Source organism: Mirounga leonina, unplaced genomic scaffold, assembly GCF_011800145.1.
Source record: "Mirounga leonina isolate KUSES-001 unplaced genomic scaffold, KU_Mleo_1.0 Mir_127, whole genome shotgun sequence".
Classification (NCBI taxonomy): Eukaryota; Metazoa; Chordata; class Mammalia; order Carnivora; family Phocidae; genus Mirounga; species Mirounga leonina.
Window position 1 is genome coordinate 1,026,256 of NW_023270316.1, and position 16,368 is coordinate 1,042,623.

The 16,368-nt window shown below is 54.3% G+C and overlaps 1 protein-coding gene across 1 annotated transcript in view; it reads right to left on the bottom strand.

Annotated features, from left to right (window-relative positions):
- The window catches only part of ATP11A (ATPase phospholipid transporting 11A), a 116,423-nt gene that overhangs the window by 19,286 nt on the left and 80,769 nt on the right, over positions 1-16,368 (bottom strand). Inside the window, exons 18-24 of the mRNA XM_035003779.1 lie at positions 12,970-13,073; positions 6,407-6,588; positions 3,979-4,230; positions 2,758-2,932; positions 1,021-1,123; positions 695-840; positions 106-165 (exon numbers count right to left, since the gene is read on the bottom strand). Of these exons, the coding sequence (XP_034859670.1) occupies positions 106-165; positions 695-840; positions 1,021-1,123; positions 2,758-2,932; positions 3,979-4,230; positions 6,407-6,588; positions 12,970-13,073 (1,022 nt within the window). The remainder of the gene's footprint in view (positions 1-105; positions 166-694; positions 841-1,020; positions 1,124-2,757; positions 2,933-3,978; positions 4,231-6,406; positions 6,589-12,969; positions 13,074-16,368) is intronic.

The following is a 16,368-nucleotide window of genomic DNA, read 5'->3' on the forward strand; positions in this document are numbered from 1 at the left end:
CCCCCTTACAGCCTCCTCGCCCCTGCAGCCTGCTCTCTCCTTCACCACCACAAGGGCAGGGAGGTAAGGCCCAGGGCAGCTTCTGACTCGGACAGTAGGACTCACCTGTTGCGAAAATCCACAGAAGAACTGGTATAAAAACTGAGGGAAAATGAAGCAGACATTCTGAAAGGCAAGCCACACGCTAGTTAGTTCAACAGCACGCCGTGAGACACATCTACCCTCCTCAGCTGTCCCGGTCACAGGTCGCATCTGCAGGAAGTGACCCCACAGTGTGCTGTGTTCTCAGAAGGGTGGGTGATGGGCCGTAAAGTCTGCTCTTATTTTAATGGCACTAGGAGGCACGCGTTCCGGTTGCTCCGTGAGCAGACAGCGTCCAGGGATGCCGCCTACGGAGGAATGAGGATGCAGCGGGGCCTGAGCATGGCCAGGAGAGAGTCTGAGAGCGGACGAATAAGGAGCCATCGCCAGGACGCACGGAACAATGGCCTTCCCTCAGTCACGTGACAACGCAAGGTTCCTGCTGGTTCCGCGCCGAATCTGTGTGCACAGGGGCGTGCTGCACCTCCTCTCTCAGGGACAATGCGAGGACCCCCTCCCTGCTGGCCCTTCTGTCTCTCCCTGAGCCGCCCCTCAAAGCACCAGAGAGATGCTCAGCGCACCACGTTCGGCCGCAGCACGGATGCCCTCCTACCTTATAGAAGAAGTACTGCACAAGCTCAGATATCCTGATGTAATAGAAATGCCCGTGAACGAGCAGCATCTTCTTCAGGTGCTTAAATTTCGGGACTGCATAGTCGCTGTTCCTTGCGGCCTGACGACCTTCCTTCCCAATGACGCCTGCAGGAGGAGACCCACTCTCAGCACCGTGTGAGGGGAAGCAGCAGGAAGCGAAATGAGGAGCCACCAAACACTGGCGACGAGAACATTCGGACCCACACACGCCCTGCACCTGCGCCCCTCGGTCCTGCCACTGGTCTCCCCTCCCCGCCTCACGGGCACCGGATGTGGGCAGCTTACCGATGCCCACGTGCGCCTCCAGGATCATGCTGACGTCGTTGGCGCCATCGCCGATGGCTAAAGTAATAGGGTGCTCCTTTGAAAGTTTGATTAATTTAACAATCTGGAAAATAAACAGATCAGCATTTATCTTCTCTGTTTTGTTTGCACAGATCGCTAACTAGGCAGAAAGAACATGGATGTCAAGTCAGCCAAGGAAGACAGAACAATGATCGGCTTGGTATGAACCTGCTACGTTCAGTCTGCTCTCTGCGTGCAGGACGAATCCTCACACTGGAACCCCGACACAGTAAAGAGAAGGCAGCTAACGTGTGACTACGAGGGAATAAACCGGAAAAGGCTGGTGGGCAACTGCTATCCGCTCCTGCTACACGCACAGATTCCGCAGACGGGGTCCAGGCAGACCTCTGGGGACACCTGAACAGCACGTTCCGCTAGAAGACACGTCCATGCCAAGCTATTTGCTATCAAGCATTTATTTCTTATAAATAAGCAGCTTCTCACGCTATTTTAATCCTCAAAGTTGTCACGTGTGCAAATCCAATCTGGAAACTCAATACAATTAATAATTTCCAGCGTGTTGTCCATTTCTCGGCAACTTCCTCTCCGTCTATGTGTCTAAGTGCTACAGTTCATGGTAGAAGACCAAGAAGATGAGGAGCCACGTGTGGACTGCCTGCCATTTCAAGATGCGAGTCTGAAACACTAACGTGTGTAAACCTTTTTGAAAATCAGTTAAAAACTGAAAAAAAGGGACCATGTAACACATGAAAATCAAACACAGAGTCCTCAGTTTGCCCGTCTGGACAGGATGACAGGGGTTTACGTGGAGCCTGACACAGAAGACGAGGCAGGGCAGGACGGCAGCCATGCTCCTGGGTCTCAGCTGGTGCTCGCGGGCGCCCGTGGGGAGGGGGTCCTGGTGTGCCTCTAGAGGCTAGAGGGATGCTAGAAATGTGAGAAATGGCGCTTCACACGTGGTTTTCAGTGTTTTACCCTAACCCCTGCGTCAGTCTGAGAAGTGCTGCATTTCCTTCATGAACAGTTGAAGACAGACTGGTCTCGTGCATCTCTAAAGTGGCTCGACAAAGTGAGATGTGCTATAGGTTTACTGATGCCAGAAAGACACCCATGCTCACACACGTCTTCTACGATGCCTTACAAAACACTGAAAAGAAACACGTCACGTGTGGGTCTCCAACAGACCACGTGGGCTGGGTAGGACAGGAGTCTGGAGTCCAACAGGCTAGAAGCCATATGTGGACTGCCAGTTTCCAAATATATCCTTGTAGACAAGTTATCCCAGTTTTCTGTGTCTCAGTACTCCTCTGTGCGATCAGCATAACGCCCCTCACACGCTATCATTCTGTAGGGGTTCAGAGCTGCATCCGTCAGGGGACACCAACAGCAGGTGCGTCATAATGCACTCGCGCCCTCCCGTCCTTCCTACAGAGTCTTAGAATGAGGTCCCCTCTGCACGAGAGGTCGTGCAGGGCCAGGCTTCCCAGCCTCCAGTGGGAGACGTATCCACCTGATCCGGCCAACTCTCACCTAATCACGACAAGCAAAGTAAGATCCAGGTTGGAAATTGCTACCATTTGTGCTTCTATTTAAAAAAGGTGGTGCCTTGCTGGGTTTGGAAAAAGAAAACCATGAGAGGCTGTAAGAACCAGCCGGAGGCTCTGGATGTCTGCCTCCCCCACCGCCCCCCCGGGGCCAGCTGAGATGGGGGCCGACCTGAGCCTTCTGCAGGGGCGCCATGCGACAGCACAGCACAGCGCTGCAGTTACGACAGATCTCCAGGAAGAGCTCCCGGTAGTTGCCGCAGCTCCCGTCCTCACGGGGCTTCATGATCAGGGACAGCGCCGCTCCGTCAATGATCAAACCGTAGTCCTGCATGTCGGCTGAGAGTCTGTTCAATTACACAAATCAGAGACGTGACTCAGGAGCGAAGTGCACGGACTTTAGAAGACTATCATTGTTTTTCGGATATCTGCAGATGTTATAAACTGATTATCAAGGGATTAAGAAACTGGTATTCCTCGTTTTATCAACACAGTCTTTAGAGCACGGGACAGAACGCCCTCGACCACATGTTAAAACGGAGGTTTAATTAACGTTCTCCTGCCACCGAGGCAAAGCAAACACCGAGCTCTAGCTGCGGTTTTGTGTGCACACTCCGCTACTTTGGCAAAGCCGACCGAGAGCATGTATCCTGCGGCCTGCAGAGGTCAGTCTTTATTCCCGAGCCCCGGCCACGGTGGCCAGCCTCAGACTGCAGCCCTGCCGCGAACCCCTCCTGGGCATCCTGCCTGGAGGACGTGAGTTGGAAAGAACACGGTCAGAGTACGTCTTTCTGCTGGGTTTCAAAGTTACAAGAACATCCCTGATCCCCCAGAGGAGTCCTGCAGATCAGGTGAAGGGAAACATCCTTGCGCTACTTATGAATAATTCAACGTTTGCATATGATGAGAGAGCTGCTTTTGCATTATGACATTAATGAAAATCTAAAACGATTCCCATGAAATCTTAACCTTCAATCACGGATCTGATACCAGCAAGGACAGCATTGATAAAATGTGAATATACTGCTGAATGTTCTTGGAAAAAACAACTCTTGGGCATATCCTGACAAATAAGCATGAATTATTAATATTTCTCTCTCCACTCTGACAGATACCCTGAGGAATCCACGATACAGCCCGAGTGCCTTATAAGCAGATGAGAATGATCTCATTCCCAATATTTTATAAATCAATCTGCATCCTTAAGCAGCATTTAAAAGTGAATACACACACACACACCTCTTCTGCAAAAAAACACACCACAGTTGCTACAAAGAAATAGCCCTGGCGCGTCCCGCTGGAGCTGCTAGGACCCCCAGGGATGGACCTGCACCATCCACAGGGGTGCCGAGGCTGCGTGGCCCTCCCGTGGCGGGAGAGGGGCACTGCCTACCCTGAGAAGTTGTCCCTGGTTAGGCTCCCGCTGTGGTGTAGGACGGTCTTGCTCAGCTCAAACAGGACGTCGTGTAGACTCTGCTCCTCAATCTTCTTGGTGGTGAGCTCGAGCAACTGCGTGTTCCTCCTGAACAGCTTGCAGGCGTAGCAGGTGGCGGCTGCCGTCTCCATCTTGTCCCCGGTGAGAACCCAGACTTTGATCCCGGCCTTCTGCAGGGCTTCTATGGTGTCGGCAGCTTTCTCCTGGAGCCTGAGCAAAGCAGAAACGAGAACACAGGCCTGAGTGTGGCATGGGAGAAGACAAGAATTCTCAAAATTTGTAACCTAGGAAACTACTTCCATTCCCCCAAGCTAAAAAAAAAACCACACCTCTAGCTCGTGATATTATCATGAGGTACCCGAAGCTGCTTTTATACTTATGTATTAACTTTTTACAGGAAAGCACTTCCTAATTCCAAGCACAGAAACACCCATGATGTTAAGCAGTGAAGCATCGATCTTGCATAATTCGGTGACCACGCGGTGCTCTGTCTAGCTGGGGCTCCCCCACTTGCAGAGGATTTTAGGCAATGACAAGAAGGACCATAACCGCCAAAAAAGTCTTAACCAGGGGAAAATGGAACCAGGAAAAGAGGTAGTCAGTAGTATTCACTGCCTTTTCTTTGGCATAAACTGTTGTAATTCTGCCACTTACCACACTGGAGCCCAGATACCTCTGAATATGGTAAAATCCCGAGAAAGCCAGCAGGTTCCACGACTGGCTAGCGTGCACCATGAGCTGGGCACGTGTCAGATGCCACGGGAAGCATTCTGCCTGTGATGAATCCCCTCCACCAGAGCTCATAGGGCGAGCCTCCGTTAGCAACCCTGTGCTAGGTGCGGAAAACCCAGGGCTCGTGGGCCGGACAGATTCATGCAAGGATGGGCGGCTCACACACTGGTCAGGCCGCCGCGCTGTGCGTGGACATCTGCCTCATTTGGGACCTGCCATTCTTTCTAGATTTTAGCGTCTGGGCTTTCAACAGCTGTGTGAAGTAATGTGCCGTGTCCCTGCCCAGCACTGACGGGATGGGATCCTAACTGGGGTGACCCAATGAGACTCGGCAAGCTTCCTTGGCAAAGCCTTGTGCTCACGTGACCTCGGCATTCCAGGGACATGGAAAACATCTCTAATTTCATCAGTTTTTTTGAAAACGGAAACTGAGGACCTGAAAGGTCATCCTGCGGAGACGTTGGTCAGGGATTTTAGGGAAATGATTTGTGACTGAATATCATCACTTCAAAGCTGCTGGCCCCCAACTGTCCCTGGGCACCTACTCTGTTTTCGAGGTCCCAACTCCCCACCGAGTTGATCTGCTCCCTCGGCCCTCATGAGGGTGTGCAGACTCGGTTCCCCCATCCAGACTCTCCTCTCCCTAACCTCCTTCGAGGACCGTCCCACTCTTCCCCAGGCAAATGCACCCCAATGCACGTCCCCCTCCCTCCTAGCACTGCAGACCCTCGGTGGTGTCATGTTCTAAAGCCTGTCCTGAGCACAAGCTACCCCCACCCCGTGTTGGTGCCTGGACCCCCGCCTGAGTGATGGGAGGGGCTTAAGTCACCAAACTGAAGTCAAACACGTCACCCGACACCTTACTGAAATTAGGAAGCTGTGGAATGCTTGTTAAAGACACCGGAAAACTAGGATTCCAGTAAGGACTTAAACACTGGGCCCACTTACACCTTAAAGACTTTGAACCTTTACGGGAAATAAACTTTCAGTAAATGCCCTCACGTTTCTACTTCATTCTGTTAAATTGGGGCATTTTTTCTTTTCCTTTCCGTCCACGGTCTCGAGTCGCAACAGTGACACGCCCGCGTCTTAGTGTGCTAGGCCTGAACTCACGTCCAGCCTCATCGCAGAATGGCGGTAGATGGGCAGCTCCGTCCTCAGAGCATGGGGAGACGCTGGCTTGGTAGTCTTACCAGTGGTTAGTCATGGTTTTTGCAACGTTCTACTTCACAGTTTTACATTTCTTCAAGGAGAAATGAGAAATACACCTGAGTACATTCACATCTAGAACGTTACGCTTGGACTTGGAAAGGGCTAGTGACAAATTTAGGAACAGAATTAATTATGACTGAACTCTACAGAATGATTTAAAAATGACCGTCTCTCTTGACTACTGATGACACGGTGTGAACGTGCCAACCGTTCTGGTCTGTCTGGCAAAGCGTGAATGTCAGGTCTTTATCCACGGAAAGTCAAACACCGTCCAGGCACGACCTCCTGGTGATGCCACCCCGAGGCCAGTCTCGTCCTGCTGCGGACGCACATCCACGTGAGGACATGAGGTGCCACGGCCAGTCCCCCGGGCACCCCACAGGCTCTGCGGCCTCAGAGCGCCACCTCCTACTTCTGAAGCTGGGCGTGGGGCGTACGTCACCTGTCCTCCACAGCCGTAGCGCCGAGCAGGATGAGGTCCTTCTCTACTTGCTCGTAGGCCTCCGCTAGCTTCCTCTCTCGGTCCTGAAGAGCCACTTTGGCGGCCTGCAGCAGTGCACAAACACCTTCGTATTCTTCCGGAACAAGCCTTTTGTAGGCAACGCACAAGGTTCGAAGTCCCTCCTGCAGGAAACAGCACAGCGCTTAATGTGAATTCAAGTGTCACTCTGCTGGAATTTGATCTTTCAAGAGCTTTCCCAATATCCCCTCTCGCTAATCAGAAGGACTAACTACAGAATTGTAAGTCAATGAGCCCTCAAGGTGATGAGCCATTACATCTGAATTATTTATATCCACGTTCAATATAGACAATCCTTATAGATTACAAAATTTCACACAGGTAAGCATGGGAATACAAATCGGAGCCGTGAAAACGTAAGACTTTGTTCTTTTAGGCTGACGAATAAAGAGTTAAGCTTTTTTTTGAGTAGTAATTTAAGATTTTATTGTAAATATCAAGTGATATTTCTAAAGTTAACACTTTTTACATGGAGAGTTGGTAATACGGTTTGGTCTTCCTTAGCAACCACTGAAGGAAATTACTCAGTTGTTTATCAAACCTACTGGGTCCACAGGACAGAGAAATAAGAATCCAAGAACAGTGGATTTACTGTGATCATAACTCCGGTGACACAGAGAACACGTGCCACCAGCGAGCGAGACACCGTCGGGTGCCCGCGGGCCACACACGGAGCGCTTCGATCCCATCAATAGAAGTTTCCTTCCCGTCAAGACGAAGCAAACCATCACAATGGTCTGACTGATGCTCTAAGGACGACTTCCCTTCTGTCTTCCCTGACTCCATGAATCCTAGGAAAAGAGCCAGAATCCTCCTATATAGTCAGTCCAAATTCTGGGAGAATCCTGGTTTGTAAGATTTTAAAAAGATTTTCCAGTATAGGAGTTTAAATTTCCCACAAGTGCCAGAAAACCCTTCGCATTTCTCACGATTCCTCAGACCTCCAAATGCGGCTGAAGGACACAATCACAGTACGGCTAATCTCTCCTATTGTCCCAGTTCTTCAAAGAGTTGGCACGAATGGTAAGCAGAGCTTTCAGAAATTAAAAAAAAGTTTGTTTTTAAAAGTGGATATGGGATTTCTGCTTGTGGAGCCAGGGAGTAGACACTTATTCCTGATTCCTCCGAAGTACTACCCAGACCCCAAACGCTGTATATAAAACAACACCAATGTACAAACAAAGCCGGACAGATACACCACAAGAAAAGAAAGCTAAAGAACAATATCCTTTCCAAATACAGATGCAAAAATCCTCAGCAAAGTACCAGCAAATTGAATCTAAGAACATATCTGAAGGATTATGCACTAGGACCGAGTGGACTTCTCCCAGGGAGGCAAGGATGATTCAGTAAGGGAAGATCAGTCCAGGTAATTCATGAGAGCAGCAGAATGAAGGGAAAGGCCCCCATAATCATCTCAGTTGATGCAGAAAAAGCATCTCACAAAATCCAACATCTTTTCATAATAAAAAACACTCCATAAACTAGGAGTAGAAGGGAATTTCTCCAATACTGCAAAGACATTAATGAAAACCCCACATACTGTGAAATGCTGGAAGACAGAAAGCTTTGCCCCTAAATCAGGAACAAGACCAGGATGCCCACTTTGGTCACTTGTATCCAGCACAGCCTTGGAATTCCTAACCAGAGCAACTAAGCAAGAAAAGAAAAGGCATCCAAATTGTAAAGGAAGAGCTAATGTCACCTCTGTTCACAGATACGATGAAGCCCTGAAGATTCCACAGAAAAACACTGGAACTGACAAATTCAGGAAATGGTCAAAATACAAAGTCAACATATAAAAATCAGTTGTGTTAAGAAGGTGAAAGATTTGCAGACTGGAAACTACAGTATGTTGCCAGGAGAAGTTACAGAAGACCGAAGGGAACAAAGCCCCAACAGTCCTAACGACTCTACCCAAAGCCATCCACGGAGTGGGTGCAAACCCCTAGCAATAGCCTGATGGCTAAACACAGCCCAACACTTGTGCGGCATCTCAAAGTTCTGAGATCAGCCAACAGTTTTGTAAAAGAACAACAAAGTTGAAGGACCCACACTTCCTGATTTCAAAACTTACTGGAAAGGGACAGTCATCAAAACTGCTGCTGGCAATAAGAGAACAATGGAGAAGTATGGAGCCTCCCGTGCATGTGGGGGATTTTCGACACGGGCGCCAGGACCATTCAACAGGGAAGGGCGTCTAACCCACAAACGGTGCTGGGAAGACTACACAGCCACCTTGGAAAGAATGAGGTTGGACCCTTCCTCAAGCCACTTACAAGATTAACTCAGAATCGATCACAGCCTCCATGTAAGAGCTAACACCAGGAAACTCTTGGGAAAAAAACACAGGAAAATCTTCATGACCTTGGGTTAGGAATGTGACAGTAAATACACGAAATACCCAGGAGAGGTTAAGTATGGGGGGACGGAAGGCAGAATAGAGGTTAGCAGGGGCTGGGGGAGCATGGAAGGGGCAGATTTTGCTTTGTGGGTACGGTTTCTATTTGGGGTGATGGCTGTTACTTGATGTCAATGAATCACAAGCTGACGACAGCTGCCTGGCAGATTTTATGTTCTGTGTATTAACCACAACAAGAAATGGATCACAGATTTAAACATAAAACATACAAGTATAAAACAGAGGAAAACACAGAAGAGAGCACTCGGTACCTAAAGTGATAAAGAACTTAGGCATGACACCAAAGTGGGACACGCAAAGGAAAATGGACAGGACAGACGTCCTCCGAATTAAAAACGTTTGCTCTGCAAAATACCCTGTTGAGAGAACGAAAGAAGCTGGAAATGGAAGGAACTATTTGTGAATCACAAATATGATGAAGAATTAACATCTTAAACTTTTAAAGAACTATAAAATTCAACCTAAAAATAAAACAAAAAAATCCCACCAAATGATCCTCTTAGAAAGTGGGCAAAACACAAGCAAGGACGTTTTGCTGCAGACGACCCGCATGGGAGCTCACTGGAGGTGGTGGCCACCGGCCTATGTGGGGCACTTGCTGAAGATGGGAGACACAGCCCCTGAACCGTGCAGACACCAGAAAACGGGTGGGAGTTTCTTGAAAGACTAAATGCTCTCTTACATCATGTTCCTGGGCGTTCACCCCAGAGAAACGAAAATTTATGTCCACACCACCTGGACACAAATTACATGCAGGTTTATTTCTGGCGGCTTCACACTGGAAACAACCCCAATGTCTTCCCACAGAAGGACGAGAAGGTGGTATGTCCACACCGTGCACGCTGCTCGGCTTGAAGAGGAACCAATGTCGGCCCCTCCATACTGTCACATTTCCATCGCACTCTTGAAATGACAAGCGCCTGCAGAAGGCAGACGGGCACGGTGGGCAGGGCCGGGTGGGCCGGGAGCAGGGTTGGGAGCAGGGCCGGGAGCAGGGACGGGAGCGGGCAGCTTGGCTCTGCACCTCCATGCAGGGGGGCCAGGACGCCACACAAGTGACACGGTGACAGACTGCAATGTGGACCAACACCTGCTCCCAGGCTTTGATGTGCACTCCACGTGGGGAAGATGCGAGGAGATGCGGTCACCCCTCTGCACGATCCTTACAGCTTCCTGAGGCTCCACAACTGTCTCCACATACAGGTGTCCCTGCTCAGGCCTGCAGAGTTAGGGGGTTCCTGGCACGGGGACTGTAGCAGCCCCTCGAGCATCTGCAGAGCACCGGTGGGCGCGTGAGGGGCTCCCCAGGCCGGAGACAGACCTTCAGGAGGGAGAGGGGATGGTGCCATCCCAAGAGCCGGGCTGGAGACCCTGCAGTTCACAGGGGCTTCCCCTCTGCACGGGGGAAGAACTCGCTCCACTCGAGCGACGTCCTGGACCCACCTCACATGCCATAAAGCCGCCGTCTGAACAGAACAATGGCTCCGGGAACCAAGCCATGCCTGATGGAAACACAGGGCTCCCCTGCGGCCAACAGGGCGGTGTCCTCAGGCCGCCCCGTGAAAGGCCAGCAGCACGCACGTGGGCACAGAGCGTTACCGACGGCGAGGACACAACCCCAGCTGAGGTGGACGCAGACCCGGCACAAGGGCAGAACTGGTGGAGAAACATGTCAAGCGGCCACCTTGTTATGCGCGACCGAAAGCTAAATACACACACGCAGCTGAGAGAAATCCCCCGTTGTCTGAGATGGGATGGGCTCGGCAACGACTTGTAGCCCAGAAGACATGGCTCGCGAGAGGAGGGGGTGTGAAGACAGGGCGACAGAAAGTCCCCAAAACGAAACTGAAAACGCTACAACCAAGCACCGTATCCCACGGGGCACTGAGGTTCCTGGAAAGGTGGAGGCAGAAAAAATACCGGAAGACATCCTGGCTGAAAACTCCCCGGCTTGATTAAAAAAACCATAAACCCCCAAACCCAAGAGGCCCAAGCAGCCTGAGCAGGCGTGAAGGGGCCGCGCCAGAGCCCACCCCGACTGACAGCCCGAACGCTGCCCCCGAAGATGGCCATGCGATGCAGACAGAACAAAGACAGCTGGCCCCTCAAGCAAAAGGAAACGCTAGTCCCTCCCGGCTGTTTCTGCAATGGCCGCACTCGGAGACAAGCCCCAGGTGCGTCAAGAGGGCGGTCCTGCACCGGCCGCCGAGCAGCCACGCATGGTGGTGGCGCGCAGAACACGTGTGCCGACGCTCTGCCGTGCCCTGGCACGATCGCCAGCACCGCCGCAGAGCGCCATTCCCCTCCCCTCCCCCCCACAGAGCGCCGTCTCCCCCCCTTCCCCCCCGCGGAGCGCCATCCGTCCCGGGAGCTGCTCTGAAAGAGGGCAAGACACGCGGACACCAAACACCTGGCGCAAACTTTAGCGCCAGAGGCAAGGTTATTAGAAAGCATGGAGGAGAGAGTTTAAAACCGGTTATGGCCGCTAAGGGGCCTCAGGACTGGGAAGCCACGCCGCGCGCCCCCAGGGTGCAGGTGAGGGTCGGTGCCAGCATCATTCCCCATGAGGAAACGCCGTCTCTGGGGCGCACGCAGCAGCTGTTCTCAGGGAACACATCGCGTCTGGTGTGGGTCCCCGTCCCCAAGAGAAGGGGGGCGATGGAGACCCCAGGGCGGCGGGGAGCATCCTCTCAGCATCCTGGGCGCAGGCCCTGGGGTCCGGGCGGTGACCGGGCAGTGGCCAGGGTCTGCGCGGACGGCAGACAGGCCTGTGGCCTGTGTCACGGGTGTGGTGACCAGCGCGGCCGGCGTCCCATCCGTCTGTGGCGGAACAAGGCCGCCCGTCGTTTCAGACCCAGCGCCGGACTGACTCGCAGGTGGGGCTGCCCCCTCGGGGAGGACCTGGCGCACTGAGTATCAACACTCAGCACCCAGAGACGGCGTCACGTGCGCGTGTGCCCTTGGGCGCTTCACAGAAGCCCTCCCTTCCGTCAGCGGGACCCTCGCCTCTGTGGGCAGCAGGCTGAGTGACCCCGACCCTCCCACACACCAGGGCTCAATCATCTGCGCCTCCCTCGGGGTCGCTGCTGACTCGGGGCATCAGGGCAGTGCCTCCCTTGGCCAGCAGGGGTCAACAGGCACCCGCACACGGACCCGAAGCCAGGGCCCGCCCCACCCCCCACCCCCAGCCCACACACACCCCGCCCCGCCCCCCCCACCCTCCCGCCCCCCCCCCCCACCCCCATACCCCCCCGCCCCCCCCCCGCACACCCCGCCCCCACCCCGCACACCCCACCAGGTGTGAGTGCGGAGTAGCTGCGCAGGGGGCGCGGCACTCAGTCCGCCCGATGCCGTGAGTCCGCCCGCGGTTCGCAGCGACACTCCCGTGAGCGCCGCGGGCTTACTTAGGCCCTTCATTCGGTAAGTGAAAGCGGGGCTGAAGATTCCCAACCCGCCTTCCAAGACCCCCTTGGCCGACACCCCTTGGTTTACAACCGCTGTTACGCATGAAATTCTGTGGTTTGCAGCAGCGGGGACGAGGCTGTGAGGGGCCACCGTCCCTGGCCTGGGTCTGGTGCGGGGGGTGGGCGGACGGGGGTCAGACAGGCACGCGCCCCCCTGCACCCGCGGCGCACCTGCTGAGGGGGGCTGGCGCCCAGGCGAGTGGACCAGCCGCCCAGCGCTGCTGGAGGCGTGGGGCAGGCGGGTGACGCCCTCAGCATGAGACGTGGGGGGAACCACGCAGGGGAAGTGGCCATGCAAAGTGGCTTCTCGATGAAGAAGCGAATCACCAGAAATCCCTCAGGACCCTGACGCAATCACCACAGACGCGCCTATAATTCTGACCCCACAACCACCGGCACCCCCCACCCCACAGTGAAAGCTCGCAGCAGTCTGGAGTCGGGCCGTGTCAGCGGCACCGCCCGTGTGGCATCCACGGGGTTCCTCTTCACGTGGGGCGCATGTGGCCCTCAGAGTGCGTCCCTCAGGGGACAGCACAGGGCGCTGTGGCCAGGCCGCCCTCCCGGCGTGGGACTCGCGAGCCGCCCCCGCCCCATCTCACCACCGCATTGCGCTCCACTCTGGCCCGGATCTGGTCGACTTTGCCTTCTATCACCCGGGGAAATATTGAAGAATCTGCTCCTTTGCAGAACAGATAGATTTCTCCTATAAAGTGAGCAGAGAAACAAAGATATTTAACCATACTAGAGGGAAGACTAGATTATTCTTCACATTGTGCTTTTATGAAGAAACAAAACAGGAACACCAGCGCTGAGACCGTCATAGGGATTTCCTGAGGCCTGTTACCACGTGCAGTCAGGAGAAAGTTAAATCGTCCTTCCCGTGGCCTCAAAGCTCACGGGGAGTTGAGGACCAGGAGGAAGCCCAGTGTCACCACTGCTGGGTGGCCCCCGGGGGGGCGGTAAGCACACGGGGGCGTGGCCGGCCTACACGCAGCCCCACGCGGAGATGCTGCAGCTGGGTGTCCGTCCTTCGCACCAACAAGACCCACGGGACGCCTGTTGTGAGATGTCCCCCACACCTCAAGTCACGTCCTGACGGCTTCGCACGAGCTTGTGTGGCAGACACATGCTTCCCCCCGAGATAAACCAATTTTCTCTTCCAGGTAAGCAGGGAAACTCCAGCCAAGACCAAGAGGCGAGAACAAGACAGAAGACACCAGCTCTGGTCAAGAGGCCCCCGCTCCTGGAGGCTCCTCTTCCAGCCACGAATCTCCGGGCCCGGAAAGTCATGTGGCACTTCACCAGGCCGGCTTTGTGTGTGCGCGGCTGCTGGACGAGTGGGACAAGGGACGAGTGCGCCTGAACTCCGCGGCGGCGTCCGGAGCCCCACTGACCCCAGAAGGGACTCACTCCTGCGGCACACAGTGCGACATCGGAAACAGCACAACTGATGCTCGCAAATGTCCTGAGACTAAACCAAGGCTCAGGTCAACCTACGGCCAGAAAGGATGGCGTCTAGTGACGTCCAGGCCGCCAGCACATGGGGCTGGGCTGGGGCCCCGCAGGGCAGGGCGCCCGATCCCCGCAGGCCCGCCAACTATGCGGGTTTGTGGCTGGATTCTGGTCACGAGCCATGAAGACTGGAGGCTGGGCTGGCCCCACAACCAGCATGAGGCAGAGCCCACTCCTGACTCCAGACCTCACTTCTTCAGATGTGGTTTTACAGCCAGAAGGGCAGTCGAGACGACTTCATGAAAAATCATGAGGATTTGCAGTAACGGCTTGTCACTGTCTCAACCTGTCACTCCCTCACACACGCTCCAGGTGGGACGTGTTCGGCCCTGGGACTTGGTTACGGACAGCCTCTGACATAAAAATATCTGGAGTGTGAATCAAACTTCACTCTGCAAAAGACAAGAGCCGCTCTGTGGATCTTTGGAGCTTGCTCATCCAGTTCTGTAAACAAGAGGCCAGTCAGCAGAGGAACGCCCGCACGGGCGTCACCCGCCACCCAGCGAGCTGTGGCCACAGGGCCTTGTGGTCTCCTGTACCCACCAGGCTGAAAACCAGAGCAATTAGCCTCATCTCCAGGGATGCATTACCACTTGAAGAACAACCTATTTAATTAATTATTCAAACTTCTCTTGAAATTAATTGGTGCCGTGGTTGGTTCAGATGCCACGCGGTCTGTCCTGGTAAACCTGCAGCGCTGCAGGGGAACCCCTGGGAACGGGCAGACGCCTCCCCACGGAAGGGGCCCTGGATCGGCCTGACTGCCGTGGACATAATTCCTAATGTGACCGCGCTCCTTCTGCAGCCCTGCGAAACCCTTCTGCGGGAAGGTGGCGGTCGCTTCCCAGGGTTCCGCCCTGCGGGCGCCCAGCCCCACAGAAAGCACAGAGGGGGCGGGAGTTGGTGAGTAACGGCGGCGCGGTCACGCCTCCGGCTCGTGAACCGTCTCCCAGATGTGACCCAGCTGCAAGACGGCGCATCCATCCCCATAGGGAACGCCACATGGCGAAGGGCCAGTGAGGTCAAGTTCCAATTCGATGCCCTTCTTCCGGGGCACTGAGTGGCTTCGACCCTGGGGAGGGCCCGTGGACCGCGCGGTGGAGCCGCCCGCCCCCGCACGCCCGAGCACAGCTGGGTGTGTTCTTCAACATTCTGGGTGACTGTTTCCCACGACCTGCTGACCGAGTGGCAGAACATCTCCAGTGTTACAGGCAGCGTTTACGCTATGTTATGTCCCGAGACACTCGGTGCAGGTCTCACTGGCTGGGCCACGCCAGTCCGCCACGCTGACGACGGGCTCAGGGGTGAGGGGACCACACAGGGACAGCACCCAGAGCGGCCATGTGCCTTCCCCAGGCTTGTCGTCCAGCACCCCGGAAAGTGACTCACAGGGTTCTGCCGCAAGATGCGCCCCCCAACCTCACATCGTCCTCTGCGGCCTGAGGAGGAAGACAAGCCGTTGCCGGCCCCCCAGAACCCCATCACAAGGCTCCTGCTTAAGGACATCGACCGCCTTTGCCTCCTGTTGTAACAAAGGACACTGGTGACACAAAATCCCCAGCGTGCCCTCAGTCACTATGTCAGGCTCAGTCTGTTTGGTTTCAGGATGGTGGCTGTATTTGGTTGCTTACCAGGCAACCTTCCAAAGACATAAACACAGCCTGGTGTTGCCTAAGAAACAAAAAGAAATAAGATCCCACATCCTTTGCTGAGAGGCCATTTTGAAATTGCGACCGCATTAAGTAAATTGAACTGAGCGGTATCGATTCGGTGCTCAGGAGCAGCGCAGGAGTGCCCGCACGCTGAGAACAGTCTAGCTTCTGTATCCAGGATGCTTATGGTCTGGCCAGGTCAGAAGACAGATGAACAGCTCACCTGAATGACGCAGCCAGGAAGGCTCCCTACCAGGTAGCTGCTGAGCTACCCTCGGAAAAGTGCAAACCAGCAAGAGGCCCTCCAGGTGGAAACGCCCTAACAGGTAGAGGCCTCCAGGTGGAACCGTCCCAACAGGTAGAGGCCTCTAGGTGGAAAAGTCCTTCCAGGTAGAGGCCTCCAGGTGGAAACGCGCCAACAGGCAGAAGGCCTCCAGATGGAAAAGTCCTTCCAGGTAGAGGCCTCCAGGTGGAAATGCCCCAACAGACAGAGGGCATCCAGGTGGAAAGTCCCTCCAGGTGGAAATGCCCCACCAGGTAGAGGGCCTCCAGGTGGAAAAGTCCCACCACATAGACGGCCTCCGGGTGAAAAAGTCCCTCCAGGTAGAGGGCCTCCGGGTGGAAAAGACCCACCAAGCAGAGGACCTCTGGGTGGAAAAGTTCTTCCAGGTAGAGGGCCTCCAGGTGGAAAAGTCCCTCCAGGTAGATGGCCTCCAGGTGTAAAAGTCCCTCCAGGTAGAGGGCCTTTAGGTGGAAAAGTCCCACCAAGCAGAGGACCTCCAGGTGGAAAAGTCCTTCCAGGTAGAGAGCCTCCAGTGGAAAAATCCCACCAGG